The following is an 18,499-nucleotide window of genomic DNA, read 5'->3' on the forward strand; positions in this document are numbered from 1 at the left end:
CACGTGCAACTTATTTCCCGCCCGGTCGGGATACATTTAGATTTAACTAGTGTCACGTGGTCATCTTTCAACCAATGAGAGTGTTCGTTATATTGGAAAATTTCGTAGCTATATAACAATAGTACTCATTAACAGTGTCTTTTTTCACACCTAGGTGATTAATGCGTATGTTGCTTCCGATACCAATCCCGGCACTAGTGTAAACAAGGCTTAAATAACCAATCCGATTGCTTAATTTTTGCCCACTTCATTTCAGTTAGGCAATGGAAGTTACAACCCATCATGACTAATTGTTTTCTTCTTTTTTTCCTAATTAAGGTTTGTCAAGGCACACAACGCAGATAAAGAGTATTCGTATCCTCATATTTACTGGGATGTTCTGAGTAAAGCAAGTGCGAGCCAGCCACACCCGCATCTTCATGTTAACCTTGCCTCGGGACAGTATTACGGTACGATCATCTTATGAACTAAATAAACACCGATAAAGGGTCTTTGTTGTTAGAAAGTTAGTGTTAGTGCGCACGCGCATACCAAAACGCGGCGAATTGTACCGTGCCGTATCAATCAGTTTTTTTTAAATTTCATTTGTAGCCAAAAACCTCGCATAACCTGGCGATTAACAAGGGAGCTTGTCTTTGCACGAGGATTGCTAGTAATCGTGCGCATGCGCATACATAAGGCTGCAACCTGTACCGAGACTTCTGGCGCCGTCTTCTCTTTGGAATTCGTAATCAAAAACCGTGCATTCCAGGTGGTGATTGACAAGGAGAAAATTGTGTCTTTGTGAGCATGCGCAGACTTAAAATTGCAAATATTTTTTTTAGCGCCGGCTGACAACGGAAGGTTAAATTTTCTAAACCTTGCTGTAAATAAATTCTGCGTCTGTCATGTCATGTCTGCGCTACAACACACAGCAAAACTTATAATTTTTCCGGGAAAATTTTAAAACTTTTAAAACTTTCTTTTATTTGTGCATGTCGATTAAAACTTATTTGTCTAACTCTTTTGAGTTACAATCAAACTACCATAAGCGTGAACACATAGAGGTCATTAATGAATTTATTTTTGGATTCTTGATTTCATTATTCGATTCGAACATTCATTATTGAAAACGAATCTTCAAAGCCTGGCATATATACAAAAGCCAAGCATATATGCAACTGAAATGCAAAAACAACTTTTTGTGCAAGGAATATGTAATAACAATAACTTACCTTCTGATTGCGCTATAAACAAGAGCCTACAAGCCAAGTTAATCGAATTTTCAAATTATTATTAATTTTCAAATATTGAAGATTCGTTTTCATTAATGAATGTTCGAATCGAATAATGAAATCAAGAATCCAAAAATAAAGTCATGTTCACGCTTGAGGTAGTTTGACTGTAAAGTCCAAAGTTGCGCTTAACGGTTTTATTTATTCGTACTCTGAATTAGACCGGCCCAGAGGATTTTTCAGAGTTTCATAAAAGCTAATTTTTAAATTGACTTTCATACTACAGCAAAGTGGGCTCGTCTTCACGAGGCAGCGATCTCCTACTCGAGAAATCATCAAGGAGCAAACTACTTCACTCATCTCGTTAAGGTAAGTTTTATCGTATAACATTTGTTAAGCATATAATTCCTTGCTTTTTTTTCTGTTGCGCGCGCATCGCAGCATTAGGAAGGTATTTTTTATTGTGGTATAGTGAGTGAAAAATCAATAGCCGAGTCCACCCCATGAAAAGGCTACTTCCCTCCTTTAGTGCGCATTGCAAATGTGTCACAGCCAAGACCAGTCATTAAAAGGGTGCCTTCCCTTCCCTAGTGCGCAATGCAAGTCTGTCTAGTATGATAGAGGTATTGCCAGCTAGTGGCCCTTTTTTACAGATACACAGCTTGTTGGGTCTTACGGTTCCTTTCGGGGAGGCTACATGTCTAGTATGTAAGAGGCATTGCCAGCTAATGGCCCTTTTTTTTACAGGTACACAGCTTGTTGGGTCTTACGGTTCACTTTGGAGAGGCTACAGCAATGGCGTATGTGGTATGTACCTCTCTTCATTGTATCACACCTATATTTACCATAGATGACCTTACCATGCGGTATTCTCTCGAGAACTAGATTCTTTGTCGAGTTTCGTCCATATTCGTGTGTCTTCTCTAGCGTTACTGGGGAAAAAAGGGATAGTGAAGGAAAAGACAGATCAACCTGCTTCGTGCCATTTCCTTGAGTATGATTTCTTTACACCCAGAAACACTTGAGTAGATACATAATTATGGATGAGAGTAGAACAAAGAATCCGAATTATAAGGGGAATGACACGTGGTCTGAAATGAGAAAACATTGGAAGGTCTATTGGGCATGCTGATATTGCAAATTACTGTTTTCACGTCGCTTACATTTTTTGTTTGTTTTAAAGTAGATCTTATATCTTTTTGTCATAATGTTTTCAGACGCCACAGGCTTCCCACGAAGTGATGCTCATCAGCAAACGGCCTGGTAATGATATATTTCGCCTATTGTTTTACACGATGAGAGGTGAGTGTCACTAGTTTTGTTTCGCGGTTCAATGTGCATTCGAAACAGTATTCAGTACTACTTTCACAGCGCTGCTAACACAGTTTCTCTTTAGAAGGGTATCCCTATTTCACTAGTGCTGTTTTCCTTCCTCCCCCCTCCTCCCCCTCCACCCTTCTGTCCTACCTCTCTTTCCTCCCCCTCCCCACTTCCCCCTCCACCCTTCTGTCCTACCTCTCTATCCTCCCCCCTCCACCCTTTTGTCCTACCTCTCTTTCCTCCCCCTCCCCACCTCCCCCTCCACCCTTCTGTCCTACCTTTCTATCCTCCCTCCCTTTCTTCCCACTTTTCTAACTTCCTCCTATCTCTCTATCCAATTATCCATTCTCTCACTTTCTTATTTATTGGACTTCATTTTCTCTCATTTGTATTACAGCTTACATTGATGACATGGGACTGTATGCCATGAGCGCAGGCATGGTTTTTCCAAAGATGGTAAGTTTAGAAGTGCGATTACCATCGGATGACGTGAATAGAAAATACTGGATGTCTGAGTTTTGACTAGATAGCCTACTTGTTGCGAACAATGGCTTTGATGCACGGTTCACTAACAATGCAAACACAAGCACAAGCACGAGAGTCCTGATATAATGACAAAAAACCCACAATCACAAGCGCAAGAACAAGGATTAAATTTTTCCTTTTCCATTCACTTGGGCTTAAGGTCGATGAAAACGCTTGTATTCCATAAGGAGGGACTCTGCAATAATATTAAACTTCATGTTATGTTTTGAGCAGATCCCAAAACCTGAGAATGGTGATCTTCCTATGATAATGAGAGTCGTTTACAGAGGAGCACTTACATCGTAAGTACACATGGGATCCCTGTGGAATGAAGGGACCGTATCACGTGTTTTGTTCCAAGTCTTTCTCTTCATAAAGCTTCCACAGGACCCCCGGTTTGTTTTTGAGCTATACCTTTAAGTCAGGATTTAAAACTTTATTATGACAGCTATCTTTTATCATGAGAAGCATTCACAGTGATACCTCTATTAAGCGGAATGCTTGAGCAGTCACCCTTCATTAAACGGACAACTAGTTGTACGGTCCCGAAAATTTCTTCCAATATTTACTGTAAAAAAACCTCTATTCGTCGGACACCTCTGTGAAGCAGGCACTAGACAAGGTCTCGACCATAAAATTCTCTAGCTTTATTTCTAACTTGTAGTACGATTCCCTTATCCCCTATCAGTAGACTAAAGTTGTCCTAATATCATCTAAATGAAATGGGTTTTCTCAATTCGTAGGAGTCGCGCTGACATAAGTTCTATCGAGCTTTTTGGCGTAAGTATCATGATTTCTTCCTTTCCTCTCCTTTCCTTTCCTTTCCTCTCCTCTCCTCTCCTTTCCTTTCCTTTCCTTTCCTTTCCTTTCCTTTCTTTGCTTTTTTTGATTGGCTGGTGATTTCTGCATCATTTGATTGGACCAATTTCATTTCATTATAGACGCCTAACGTTAACGTTGACCCATATAGCGTTGTCAAGTCTATACGAAGGACCATGGCCAAGCACAATGCAGTAGAATCATAAACGAATGTAAGGTAATCAACACCACCTGAGTGATTTACTACTAACAACATCATGGTATTAACAAGATCATTTGTTATTCTGGGTCACTTGGTGTTTTTAAGCATTTTGGATATTTTAAAAAGGATTTTTAATGTTACATTTTGGCTATATTGATTGGTATGAGAATTACGCGGTAAGCTCCAAATCACATGGTTTACAGAATTTGGAGGATTTATATATTTACGGTAGCAAGTACTGGATTGGCTAGCTTAGGTCACGTGACAAGCTCAAGACAATCAGTTCCAACGTCTTTGCGGATATTTCGTAATTATAATCTCATTGGATGGCGGCTTAGATCACTTGTCAAGCTCAAGTCCACTTGGAAAAAATTGTGAGGAATTTCCATACTTTTCTTCCAATTATGACGTCATTTTATCGCCGGCTGCGGAAATTACCAACACCAAAGGAACAATACTCAAGAGAAAGACGCGTGGTCTTAAATGAGAAAACATAACGCTCACTTACGGCAAGAGGGTTCATTTATTCCTTACTAGCTTTGGAGCATCTATTTTGAACAACCATCAGAGAAGCTAGATAAACCTGACTTATCTTCACAAAACCATCCTTTCTTCCAATTATGACGTCATTTTATTGGCTGCTGGCCGGGCTTCTGGAGAAGTTGGGATATGGTTAGAATAACCAGTTCCCGAAGCTTTTCACAGTTTTTTGTTGGCTGCCTACAACGTTATGACATGGATGACATACCTCAAAATTTGCACGTTTTTGATTGGATAAGCAGGATCACGGAATATGTGATCAACTTTATTGGGGCTTTTTACGTTTCCAGATGAAAGACCAACGAGAGACTCGTAAATAAAGCACATTTCTGAATTGTTTTCGCGGATACCCCAAACCAACGTGGTTGGAACTTGGTTGAAATTAAAACTGACAAACTGATATTATTTATAGTTTATGTTCAAAAATTTAAATCTTTGTAAATATGATTCTGATTGCAGTGAATTATTTTTCCACCATCTCTTTTAACAAGAAATCCACCGTCATACAGCCCATGCTTATTAACTATTAAAACAAAATCAAGGATATGGAAACTTTTTATGATTCTAGTGATGATAATGATCGATATCTTTTAATAACCATCCGAGAGATCCAATCTCCCTTTCGTACGTAAAATTCCTGTCATTTAATTGCCTTATTTCACTATGACGTCACATCAAAACAATCTATTGTTTAAACGCAAAGGATCATGGTCGTCGGAGGGGGTCAAATCAACGCAAATTCACCGAAAATTGTTCTAAAACCCGTATCAATCCACGAAGAGAAGTAGAATAGCCAGCAAACGCTCGGAATATTTTTTAGTACATATTAACACATATTGTATCTGAAAACCAGGCCATTTTAGATTAAATTGTTTCGCTAGGTGCAAATTCTTTTGAATTTTCTATTGGATTTGGCGATTCTATCCCCCAGGGCAATTGTGATGTCGATTATGCGTGTGCCTTTTTTCTCTGGGTCAATGCGCACGCATCCATCTCGTACCTAGTGCTCCTCGGTTTGTTTTATGGAGGAACGAAATTGAGGAGCTCTGCCTACGAGGCTACGCCTGCATCCAAGAATAAAGGAATTATAAGGAAATTGATTCTTCTTTTTTTATTAAACAACTTCAAACAGAAGTGAGACTTTTTTTTTTGATAATGAATGACAAGGAAAAGCTAAATTTTGGATTTTTTAGTGGCAAACCTCAGACGAGACTCATAGACAATCATTATTTTTATTTTTATTTTTGCTTTTATTTTTATTTATTTATTTATTTTCATTATTTTCATTTAATTTATTTTATTTTATTTTATTTATTATTTTCATTATTATTATTATTATTATTATTATTATTATTATTATTATATATTTTTTCAATTAGATAACCATCAGCAGACTTCATTTCCGGTTTCTTGTAGAACTTTGTCCAGCTGAATGGCGAGTTTTCGATAGAAATGTTAATATGGAGATTTGAGAATGGACTGCAGTGTTTGTCATTGACTAGACTTCTTTTGAGTATCATTGCCCTATGCACCGCCCTATACACCGAATTGAAATGTGACGACTAATTTGAATAACTATTGTCCTGGACTGACTAGAGAATGGCTAGCCTCTTGTTTACGTGGAAACCTAAAAGTATTTTTGCATGTATAAGGGCGCTGCATAGGGCAATGATACTCAAAAGAAGTCTAGTCAATGACAAACACTGCAGTCCATTCTCAAATCTCCATATTAACATTTCTATCGAAAACCATTTTTATTCTTAAACCAACTCAGTGATTCAAATTAGTGGCGCCATATTTAGATTCGGTGTATATTGAGAAAAACTTAAGGGAAAGACACGTGGTCTGGTATGGAAAGAAATTAACCCCAAACCGACTCGGCCGTCTACAACATCACCTACTTTTTAAAAATATATTCTGGTAATATGTCAACAAAAACGTTAGACCTCTACTTTCAAACCACGGGTCATCCTTTTAGTGAGAATAAGATCCTTTGGGGGGGAGGTTGTATTCATGTTCATGTGGCTTCTCGTGGAAACATTACATCTATTTCATCCGGAACATTGCTAGAATTAGAAAGTTTCTTACTGATTCTTCTACAGAGAGTGTGATTCATGCATTTATTACCTCCAAGTTGGACTATTGTAACTCACTCTACTATGGTCTCCCGAAATATCTCTTGAAAAGGCTTCAGTATATTCAGAACTGTGCAGCTAGATTAGTAGTTCAAGCGAGTAAATTTGATCATGTCACTCCAGTTTTGATAAAATTGCACTGGCTTCCTGTCCGTTTCCGAATTATATTCAAGATATTGCTCATTGTGTACAAGTGCTTGCATGATATGGCTCCCCCATACCTGGCTGATGCTATAAAACCGAGGAAAAATTTGCGCACTCTCAGATCTACAACCATGGAGTATCTAGAAGAACAAAGATCTCGCCTGGTGACCTATGGTGACAGATCTTTTTACGTTGCTGGCCCTAAACTGTGGAATGACCTCCCACTTTAAATTAGGAAAAGTTCTTCAATCCAATTATTTAAAAATGAACTGAAAACTCATTTGTTCAAGAACTTTGTCTCCTCTGGTTCAAAGTGAACATCAATGAACTATAACATACGTCTGGTATTTATTTTATTTCTTATTGTGAAGCGCCATGAATTTTGATATGTGCGCTATATAAGTTCCATTATTATTATTATTATTATTATTATTATTATTATTATTATTATTATCTAAGGTAAAGGTATATTGGTAGTGCCGTGCTTAACCTCAAACTACATGTTGTTCCCTTTAGTATTATTTCTTTTTTACCATTAAAACTAAAACTAAAAAGGACAGCGATAGGAAACATTGTTTTAACCTCACTAAAACTAAAATAGGAATGCAACTAAGACGAAAAATTTGGCATACCTCTACTTTTGATCTAAGGTTTTTTTTAGTATTTCATCTTCTTGGGGGAAAAACGTTTCATTTATGTCCATAGTAATGGTTTATATCTTCTCAAAAATTACCAACAGCAATGGAATAATACTCAAGAGAAAAACGCGTGGTCTTAAATGAGAAAACATTACGCTCATTGCCGGTAAGAGGCTTCATTTATTTTTGACTAGCTTTAGAGCATCTATATCGAACAACCATCAGAGTTGCTAGATAGACGACCTATCTTCAGACAAAACTATTAAAGAAACGTCTTTGAAACGGAAGTCATGCACCAAATAACAATTTAATCAATTAGGGAATCAAAATACAGTCAGATATAAGAAAGGAAATGTTGAAACCTTGGTAGCATTATCACGACTTGATTACATTAGTTTATAAATTTTTTTTGATAGAATTCACACGCCACGCTAAACTGGTGGTCGGCAAAACATAATCACTAACCAAGCACTGGGCAACATTTTTCAAAGTTATATTTAAAAATCGTGCTAACAGCAAATATGGCTGCATTAGAAATACTTCAAAATCCATCGGCAAAATAACCTCCTGCGGCTATCAGTCTATTTCGCTTTTCTTCGCTTTTCTTCTCTTCTCTTCTCTTCTCTTCTCTTTTTTTTTTCTTTTTCTTTTTCTTTTTTTCTCCTTTAACTTCCCTTTGTCAAAATCTCGTTTCCATTTTTTCTTCTTATCGTTTCATACACATACTGATCCAAAATTACGACAACTCTCGGTGAACTTGACATTGTTCTAAATCAAGCAAATCGTTTATGATTACCTCTGCAAACATGACACATATCCAGAAAACCTAGTCAACGTGACTATTCAAATAGTCATTATGACAATCATCAATACAAAAGTTCTTCCTAGCCGATAGTATTGTGAGAATCTAATCTAATATTGTTTTGTGTTTCTTCCAACTGGGTTAATGAAACAACATCCCGAAAATTTGCTTATAATTTGATCACTGATTTCCTTTTTTTATTCTACCAGTTTCCTTTTCACCTTGCTTAGTTTAATCATGGTCTAGAAATGCAAGTACAGCTTACCATGGTCCCTTCTACCAGTGTGATATCTACGTGAGCTTAGTTTCTCACGTAAGTAGAGGTGCTTGCTAACTTTCTTCTATGCTCCAGAACCGTTTCTTTTTTCAGGCTCTCTACGTTCCTTTCCGCTAAAATCAATAGTTTTAGACGCTATTTAAAACCACTATGAAAAACATCTCAATTGAAAACTATTAAATTAAACCTTGGAAATTTTTAATGATTTCTGTTCAATTGTTCTGCCGATTACTTCAGAAACTCGGCGACTATCAATATTTGGAAACCTAATCGTCCATGAGGTCCATTCAGCTTGCCTACAGCTATATTCACGTATCTCGGCGACTATCAATATTTGGAGACCTAATCGTCCGTGAGATCCATTCAGTGCATGCCTACAGCTATATTCACGCATCTCATGCATCGTGGAAGTGTCTTTCACCTTTATCTTTTATTTTGTTTTTCGTTTATTTTTTGAGGAAATGGATTGATATATGAATGACTAAGAAACAATAGTCGTACTAAATATAGGATAATGAAGCAAATTGTTTTGTATTATCCCCTTTTTAATTTTGCCGCACACTTTGAAAGCCATCTTCTTGGTCGGTTGATCCTTGACTGATAATAGATTGATGGGAGTCTGGCCTCAAAGGTCCCTGTCTCCTGTATTGCCTATTTTCTATAGGTTCATGGCAGGTCCGATTGTCATCGAATAGAAAGAAAGAATGCATGGATGGGATTGAATGGATAGATTGTGCAATAGACTAGATTGAATAGAAGAGTGAATGAATGAATGCATGCATGCATGGATGAATGAATGGATGAATGAATGAGCGAATGAATGGATAAATGGCAAAAATAAATGAATAATTTGATTGATTGATTGATTAATGAATTTGTGAAATGATTAAATAAATGAGTGATCGAATCAAATGAATGAATGGATGAATAAATAAATTGAATGTAACAAATATATGTAATGAATATTAAAGAATTATTAGGTAGGCTTACGACGAGGAAATTATTTTGGGTTGATTGTTATTTGAATTGCCAAGCAGAAATCTATCGGACAATCCTACAAAGCATATAGGGACAAAACCCATGGTTTAAATGGCTTTGACATTAACATCACAATGACAATGTTTATAAACAATAAATCTACTTACTGATTAAGAAATGAATGTATGGAATAGTTACATACACTTATTTCAATAAAGTTAGTCACCTGAAAAGCTATAAAGCTGAGGCCGACAAGGATTATGGGTAGATTCATTTTACACGTTCAACCGCTTGATAACTGTTCATGGACTTGCGAATCTTTTACCGGTTACAGTCTCACCTCTTCTGAGCATCATCAAGCTGCAGTTTGTATTAAAAAAGCTTTGTATATATATGCTTTTTTGATATGAAAAGTTTTCCATGATGCTCAGTGATCTCAGCTGTCTAGGTTTTTGGTGACTAACTTTATTGAAATAAGTGTATAGTGGATAAATTAATAGACGAATTATTTGATATTTTTTTGGAATGAAAGTAGGGACGGAAGTAAGTGTATAACGTCAATTCTTTTAGTATTCGATAATTTGGTATATTATAGTATGATATGAAAGATTGAAGTTGGTTTATTTGTACGTCAAAGCTCAAATTAATCCTCAAAAAATAAAAATAAATCTTGTAATTCTGAGAAATACTGTAATTATAATTCCCATTTCGCTTAGTCTGGCATGATCAGCTTATAACGTTAAATCCCACTTTTAACATGAACAAATGAAAATTCCTCTCGAGAGTTTTTTAATTATTTTTGAGTACGACTGTTTTTATATTTTCTAGAAATATTTTGATCAATACCAACAAAGTAGCCCAAGGAAAAGTTTCAATAAACTAAAAATACTAAACACAAAGTTATGATAAATTGATAAAATTTATTTATGACAAAATAATAAAGTTGAATAAAAAGCAATTACTGAATAGATTTTGATAAAAGAAATGCATCTTAAATCTATTTTCTTGAAATTTTTCCTGAAATTTCCGCGTTAAAATGAATTTTTTCATTTACATTACATTTTATTTTCATTTAATATATTTGATTTAGATACAGTTTGATATCATTCATCTTTCCTTCAATGTAGTTCAAAGAAACTTAGATTCATTTATTATTTGTGCAATGAAAATTTGAATCTATAATGATCTGTCATTATTTTTAGAAAGATAACAGTATTTGTTGTGCAGCCTAATTTAAATTTTTAATCTCTATTTGATTCTCCTTTTATGCTTCTACACTAATTACGTTTTTCTCCAATGGTAATAAATTCATAGCAGCTGAAAGAGGAGATATTTTCTACGCTCCTTCAGTTTGTCTTGCTAAAAGTCAATGAAAATCCTTTGACAATCTTAGCGGTGGTCATCCTAGTCTTTCAGCTATGGACGGATGTTTTTAATACCTATTTCCATTGAAAAAGCCTTTGAAAGACTTGCAAGTGAAAGTTTTCCTCAGCCAGGTCTTGCTTTAATGCTGAAAGCTAATTTATCATTCGTTTATCGAAGTCTCTGACTAGCGGCAGGGGTTAAGTAAAATTTACTTTTCCTACGGAAATGTGTAGAACTGCTTGTGCTTAAGCTGTGGCCGAATCGAATAATCCTTGTGGAAATTCCTATTTGACATGTGTCAAAAATGCTTCAAGGTCAACACAGCTACAACGACAAACTACCCAAAAAGTTAATGCCAAGAAATTTAGACTAAATCTTTCCAAGTTTATTTTTGGAATAATTTTGGTAAATCTTCTGGAACCCATTAAACCACAATTGAAAGTCATTTTCGTGCAAGATAGTGCAATAAATTGGAAGGTTTGAAACACCTCTTGATCTAAAGAGATAAGAACAGTCGTCATACGCTTGAACCTAAATCTCAAGATATTGCTAAAAAAGGACTCAAGTTGATAATTCTTCGGTAACAGGTTAAAGACAAGTCTACTTTTCCTAATAGCTAAGAAAGAAAAACGACTCGAGGGAAACTTGCGGTTGCTAACGAATTGACTGGAACAAGCTGTCACGAACTGAATGCTTCCTAAAGTTGATTCAAACCAATCTCAAGAAAAATCGGGGGAAAAGTTGATAATTTTATCGTAACACGATAAAAAAAAAAACTAACATTCCTAACAGCCCAGAAAAAAACCCCGAAAACTTTTTTGCCGACTAAGGGTAATTGATTGGAACAAGCCGTCACGTTTGGACTGAATGCTGAATGCTTTCTGGAGTTTCTTCAAACCTTTCCATGATGCCTAACTCGACAAAGACAATTCAGTGTATGTATACTATGTATTTTATTCAAGAACCAAGCTTTGCCATCGGATTGATAACAGTCGTCACCTGTTTTTTGACAGGAATATTGTCCATAACTGGGGCAATGGCAAACTCGTTGGTCTGTGGTGCCATCCTAAGAAACCGCGACCTTCAAAATTATTCCAATATTCTACTTCTTTTGCTGTCGGTCAATGATTTTTTAGTAGCGTTCGTTACACAGCCGTTGTACATTGTTCGACGCGTTCTGGAATCCCAACATTCGTATATTTGTTGGATTACTTTATGCTATCGTTCATTGTGGAATATTTCTATTGGTGTTTCGTTTTTGGTTGTCACATTGATATCATGTGAGCGATGTTTCGCTCTGTTTCATCCGTTCAAGTATAAAATACATGTAAGTGTGCCAAGGTTATTGCTAACCACGCTGTTGTTGTCTGGTTTATGGATCGTCTTTGTTCTTTCGCGTTTCTTCGGTTTGAACAATGAAAGTTACTACTACATCACAACATCTTTGCTCATGATTTTCATCATCATCATCACAATTGCTCATGTCAAAATCTTCATCCTGGCTCGCCGACATCATGTTCAAATCTCCATGACAAGTTGTGCCGCAAGCGAATCCAACGAAACTTCGTCCGACAGAAAGCCTAGCAAAAGACGAAGAAACCACTACACTGCGCGCGAAGCAAAGATAGCTAAGTCCACAGCCTTCATCGTAGGAGCAGTTTTCGTCTGCTACTTTCCTCTCATGATCGCTCTTATCACTAGTAATCTTATTAACCATGAGTATTTATTTCATTATTATGTATTCCCTTGGACTGATGTCTTGGTTTTCTTAAACTGTGTTCTAAATCCTGCAATTTATTGCTGGCGAAGTAGAGAGCTTCGAACAGCTATTGTCAAGTTGATAGGAGTCTTGAGGAAGAAGTCTAAAGTGGGGACAAACCAATTTATCTCTAAGTCCTTTAAAAAAAGAAATAAAGTCAACGGGTCTCAGCCTAAACCAACTGTTGTCCAGTGAAAAAATCTTAAAAACGTGTGGGACGTTTTGACCTCCATAGAACTCGGATACAAAACCTTAGGCACAACATGGTTGTGGAAGTTAGGGAGAATGAAACATTGACAACCTTCAAAACAAATGCCAGCTCAGAGCCATTGTAAAGCTAAAAATACTGAGGTGTATAAGACCTCATGCAGTAACTAAATTTAAGAAAATAAAAATAAATTTAAAACTTCGTCACGAAGGCTAGTGATATTAAGGCGATATTTAATGACCGATCTGTAAAATTAGTTAAAAAGTAAACTCACACACAAGAGCTTAATTTTCTTTACTTTTCCGAGTCAACAAAACATAAACCTTTTACTTCTTCGTTAACACCTCAGTAGTTATGGTAAGCGAAATCCCACATAAACATTCCCTCATTATAAGAGAACACCATTAAATTAAGTTGGTGTCTATTGGGAAACAAACGAATTATTCATAAGTTCATTGCGTTTCATTTGTCTAAAAAAGACTGTGGATAATCCTTTTTTCGTTTTTCTTTTTTGCTATCAGTTGCCTTAATATGCTGCAAATATTTAAACTTATAAGTGTCGAGTTTACTTTACCAATGTGGATTATTTATTCCTTGTTAGCGGCCGCTGTTTTAAGTCAGGGACTACCATCAAACGAGCGGAAAACACCTACCGCAAGTTACGAGCGGAGTTTTTGATTATTCCAGTTTCCCTTAGGTAAAGACTTAATGCCTTTTCTGCAACTTAATAAACTATTATTGGCAATTCATTTGTCTAAAAAAAGACTGTGGATAATCCTTTTTTCGTTTTTCTTTTTTGCTATCAGTTGCCGTAATATGCTGCAAATATTTAAACTTATAAGTGTCTAGTTTACTTTACCAGTGTGGAGTGTTTACTCGTTGTTAGCGGCCGCTGTTTTAAGTCAGGGACTAACATCAAACAAGCGGAAAACACCTACCGCAAGTTCCGAGTTTTTGATTATTCCAGTTTCCCTTAGGCAAAGACTTAATGACTTTTCTGCAACTTAATAAGCTATTATTGGTTACGCCAGGGCAGAGGCTTTAATACGTAGCTCGTGTTAGGTGCTTTACGCCTATCAGACCTACCTTAAGAATTCCGGTAATGTCTTTATACAAGACCATGAGCATGTGGCCGCAAGATAAAGCTGAATTTATAAGAGCCTTTCACCTTTAAGATATTGGCCAAACTAGTTTTATAAGTAGAGAAGACATTTTGTTCCAGGTTTATTCACTCGTAAGTTCAATACTCAGACCTATCTATCTTCCATCTTATGCGACTTAGAGATGCTTGTGCGTTGTCTTCTGTTCTTCGAGAGTTTTTCGGCTTCAGGTGTCCCTCCCTCTCGGCGCCACTCTTTGCAAGTAGTTCAAAAGTTTGAAATTCATATACAGTCAATGTCATTAACGTTGTCCACCAAAGAAATTTACACCTTTATACAATTACACATTTACACATTTACACATTTACACATTTACACATTTACACATTTACACATTTACACATTTACACATTTACACATTTACACATTTACACATTTACACATTTACACATTTACACATTTACACATTTACACATTTACACATTTACACATTTACACATTTACACATTTACACATTTACGCATTTACGCATTTACACATTTACACATTTACACATCTACACATTTACACATTTAGACTAAAAGAAATATTACGTGTTTGTCAGGGCATTCTGGATTTTCGATTCACGAGTTGAATTTTACATTTAAAGTTCAGGCTGACGCACACAAAGCAAAGAATACATAATCAAACACGTGATATATCTCTAAATGTGTAAATATGTAAATGTGTAAATGTCTTTTTTCGGTGGACAACGTTAATGACATTCACTGTATATCACATTGAATGCTTACGTTCTGGGTCGTAGTTTTTGTTTTTAAAAAAAATAGCCATCACATAAACTACTGGACAACCAGTCATGGTGTTTTCAACCATCCACAAATAAACTTTCATCATCATCATCATCATCACCGCCACCGCCACCGCCATCACCACCATCATCATCATCATCACCATCATCATCATCATCATCATCATCATCAACAACAAGATGTTTTTATGCTTAATTGGTATTAATGAGAGATGTACATATTTGCCTGTCATCGATTAGCTTTTTTTTGTCTCGGGAAAATCATCTTCTTGTTCTTACTCTTCGACAAAACTAGGAATCAGTGGATCGGTGCGCAAGCTTAGAAAATGATCTATTATGGAAAGTATATCAAATCAACCATTAAGAAAAATGTGTTTCACGTTCGCGGGATTTTTTCTACGCTTCCTATCAGTGTGCGCAAGCGAGATTTCAACTTCCGTGAGGTAACGCGTCAAAATCGTCTATCTTAATCAAAACACGGCACGTTTCTTCCAATCTACCCAGCTGATCTGAAATAGTGACGTAGAAATAACGTCACTGCAATTAACCAAGGTGTCATGACTGAAGCCTTTGAACATCGATCAACAAAATATAAAAACATGGCTGCCATTGGAATAATAATGATAATAATAATAATTCATTAAGCCAAAATCTAAATTTCTAAGGCGATTTACAATAAAAATTATAATAAATATCTATGTATAATAACAAAAAGACGATTAATATGTATGGTAAAAATAATAATAATGGTAATGATATAATGAAAAATATAGAAAATTAATACTAATATTGTAAATGTATAAATAAATTATAAAAAAGATAAACGTTCTAAATGTCACTGTAAGCTCGTTTGAATAAAAATGTTTTCAATCTTAATTTAAATTCAGATAAGGTGATACTAGTCCTGATATGCAAAGGTAACGTGTTCCAGAGTTTACGTGCAGAAGCTGAGAACGCCTTGTCGCCATAGGTCTTTAAATTTGTAGATGGTATTTTCAATAGACATTTGTTTGCTGATCTTAGTTGTCGGGCAGGAGTGTGCTTTTCAAGTAGTTCTGTAATATAGCTCGGAGCAAAACCATTTAATGCAAACAATAACAATATAAGACTCATGAATTATTGTGTCACAGTTATCAAGAGCGCATTAGCAGCGTTATTTTTTATTTTATTTGGTGGCCAGGAAATCCGTGATTGCAAGAGAAAAAGTGAGACCTCAGTTTTGAACATTTTCTCGATTCTGATGGGCTAACATTTTTTATCAGATTAGCTGTACGAAATTAAACAGTAATGATAAAAGGGTAAATCTTACACCGTGAAAAGATTAAGAAAAAAAAAAAACAACGAAAAAACTTACTAAAGTTGTTAATTTATAAGTTTTTTCATCTTTTCACGGTGTAAAATTTACCCTTTGATCATTACTCTTTCATTAAAAACATCGACGCAGCTCTCACTAGTTTTTTGCTAGTTATCTCTTCTTGTACGAAATTACTTTTATCCCGAGCTCAAGATATGTGACCACTTGTTCTTATAAAAGGTTTTTTTTTTCAGTAATCGCCACGTTGGTTGAATATGAAAAAAGAAAAATCGTTCTTGCTAAATTCACAAATTATTGTCTCCATGGCAACCACTAGATTGATTGATAGCTAGATTGATTCTTGTAATTTCCTTCAGTCTGGTCGCTGATTGGCCTATCTCACATGTTGTTTCTTTCTGTGTGTACTCAAGTAAACCCCTCCTTTAGGTTGTTCAATGCACATCAAACTAACGCACGTCTATTAAATTGAAACATCTCTCCCGTGCACTGAGCGCAAATAAACTGCCACATAATAGCTTTTTAAGTACTCTCTATGATCTAAGAATCTTACCCTAATGTTTGGGAAAAAGGCTGGCCGTGGCAGGTGATTTTGGCATAAAGTATTGTCGTCGGTAATACTCGCTTGATCCTAGCTCACTATTCTGTACAAAGCTACTCTACATTCTGTCTTTCACGTGCTATCGTCCCACGTTCTATGTCGAGAGTACAGGGATTGCTATCTGTGAATATACTTCTTGGTAAACAAAGATCTCTCGGGTGAGTTGGATATTTAAAAAAACATGCTCCAAATTGTTTGGCACAATCTATAAATTTATTTATCTTGCATCCGAATTTCAAAAAAATAAATAGATGATCAAATTTCGCCTACATCTTTTCGTGTTTTGGGATTTTATAAAACGTTCCAATTTCAAGAGAAAATAGTAAGGATTTTTAAAATAGTCAAGAAAGGGTTCTCGACATGTCAATCTTCATCAGAACCTCAGTATCTTTTGATACTTTAATTGCTTTTACACTTTGGGCGTTCATATTATGACTAATTGACTGGCTTTAGCGTGATGGTAGCCGTTGCAAAATTATATTGGGCTATCCGCTAAATACATAAATATCAGCAGAACCTGATGGATAGATTGTCTATGAAGTTTTATTAATACATTATGAAGGCTTTTTCTGGGGAAAACGCCGGCAATGAATTCATTTTTTTTTTTTTTTTTGGTCTTTTTCAAGGAAATAGGAAAAAAGGTTCACAGAATGTGAACGAATTACGAGAGAAAGAGAAAAATAAAACTTTTTTAAGGAGGGGGTTGGAGAAATATTTGAAATCAATAAATATAAATTATATATATATAAATAAATAAATATAAATAAATAAATATATATATATATATATATATACACACACACATATATATATATACACTCGATTGCAGAAACGTTGTAGTATACATTTATACATTTATACAAATACCTAATGAGATGCATATTGCAATTTTACTTTTTTAACCCTCAAAACCAATTGATTTATAATCTGTAGGATATAAAACACGAGAATAAAATATTTTGACGTTCATTGAATGAAACAAATAATAAATAAAGCGAGTTTTCTGTTTTGCATATCATTAAATATACTGAATAAATTAGGTATTCGTATAAATGTATACTACAACCTTTCTGCAATCGAGTGTATATATATATATATATATATATATATATATATATATATTTGAAAGAATGAATGCGAGGATGTTGGATTTTCAACAAAAGTTTCCCGATTTTCTTCATCCCTTTCAAGCGCACCATGTTTACTGGAATCTTGGTTGTTGATGCGCATGCTCAAATATTCATTTGCATACAGTAAGTAGTTGGTTCAACCATGGTTAATAGACTAACTATGGTTCAACTAATCAAAATAGCGAAATATTTGAATTGCTTCAACTAAGGCCCCGTCCACACTATGCCGGATAAATTTGAATCCGAATTTTTATTTATTCGGTTAGGCCTACCGTCCACACTAGTCCGGGCGAATCCGGAACAATTCTTCACCGAAAACGATTTTTTTCGAATACGATCTCCAGAATAGAACAATTTGAAAACGCCGGCTATCCGTATTAGTGTGGACGGAGAACATTTCGTATCCGAAATTTTTCGAATACGATGACGTCATGATTTTCATGGGAACATGTAAGGAAGCCTAAGAATTCACTGCAGGCTCAATTTCAGCTTCGATGCACATAATCAAATGAAGCGTTTTTGCCGCCTATGATCGGACTAGTGTGGAGGCGAAACATTTTATCCGTTTTCATGTGTGGACGGAAAACTTTTTTTTCGGTTTCGGTGTGAAAGTTGCGGATTC

The 18,499-nt window shown here is 35.6% G+C and overlaps 2 protein-coding genes across 2 annotated transcripts in view; both read left to right on the forward strand.

Moving 5' to 3' along the window:
* Positions 1-5,166, forward strand: part of LOC116289476 (uncharacterized) — a 33,221-nt gene extending 28,055 nt beyond the window's left edge. Inside the window, exons 10-17 of the mRNA XM_031696416.2 lie at positions 319-449; positions 1,501-1,583; positions 1,962-2,021; positions 2,432-2,516; positions 2,932-2,990; positions 3,294-3,361; positions 3,803-3,839; positions 4,001-5,166. Of these exons, the coding sequence (XP_031552276.1) occupies positions 319-449; positions 1,501-1,583; positions 1,962-2,021; positions 2,432-2,516; positions 2,932-2,990; positions 3,294-3,361; positions 3,803-3,839; positions 4,001-4,084 (607 nt within the window). The 3' untranslated portion in view covers positions 4,085-5,166. The remainder of the gene's footprint in view (positions 1-318; positions 450-1,500; positions 1,584-1,961; positions 2,022-2,431; positions 2,517-2,931; positions 2,991-3,293; positions 3,362-3,802; positions 3,840-4,000) is intronic.
* A 5,809-nt stretch (positions 5,167-10,975) lies between these two features.
* On the forward strand, positions 10,976-13,128 carry LOC116289474 (melanocortin receptor 5-like). Its single transcript, XM_031696414.2, has one exon. It carries the CDS (start codon positions 11,834-11,836, stop codon positions 12,911-12,913), a length of 1,080 nt encoding a protein of 359 aa, XP_031552274.1. The 5' UTR covers positions 10,976-11,833; the 3' UTR covers positions 12,914-13,128.
* Positions 13,129-18,499: the final 5,371 nt, after the last annotated feature.

The sequence above is a fragment of the Actinia tenebrosa genome, unplaced genomic scaffold (assembly GCF_029948245.1).
Source record: "Actinia tenebrosa isolate PJP-AT-01 unplaced genomic scaffold, QUT_ActTen_1.0 PGA_scaffold3__52_contigs__length_22856419, whole genome shotgun sequence".
In the NCBI taxonomy this organism is placed as follows: domain Eukaryota; kingdom Metazoa; phylum Cnidaria; class Anthozoa; order Actiniaria; family Actiniidae; genus Actinia; species Actinia tenebrosa.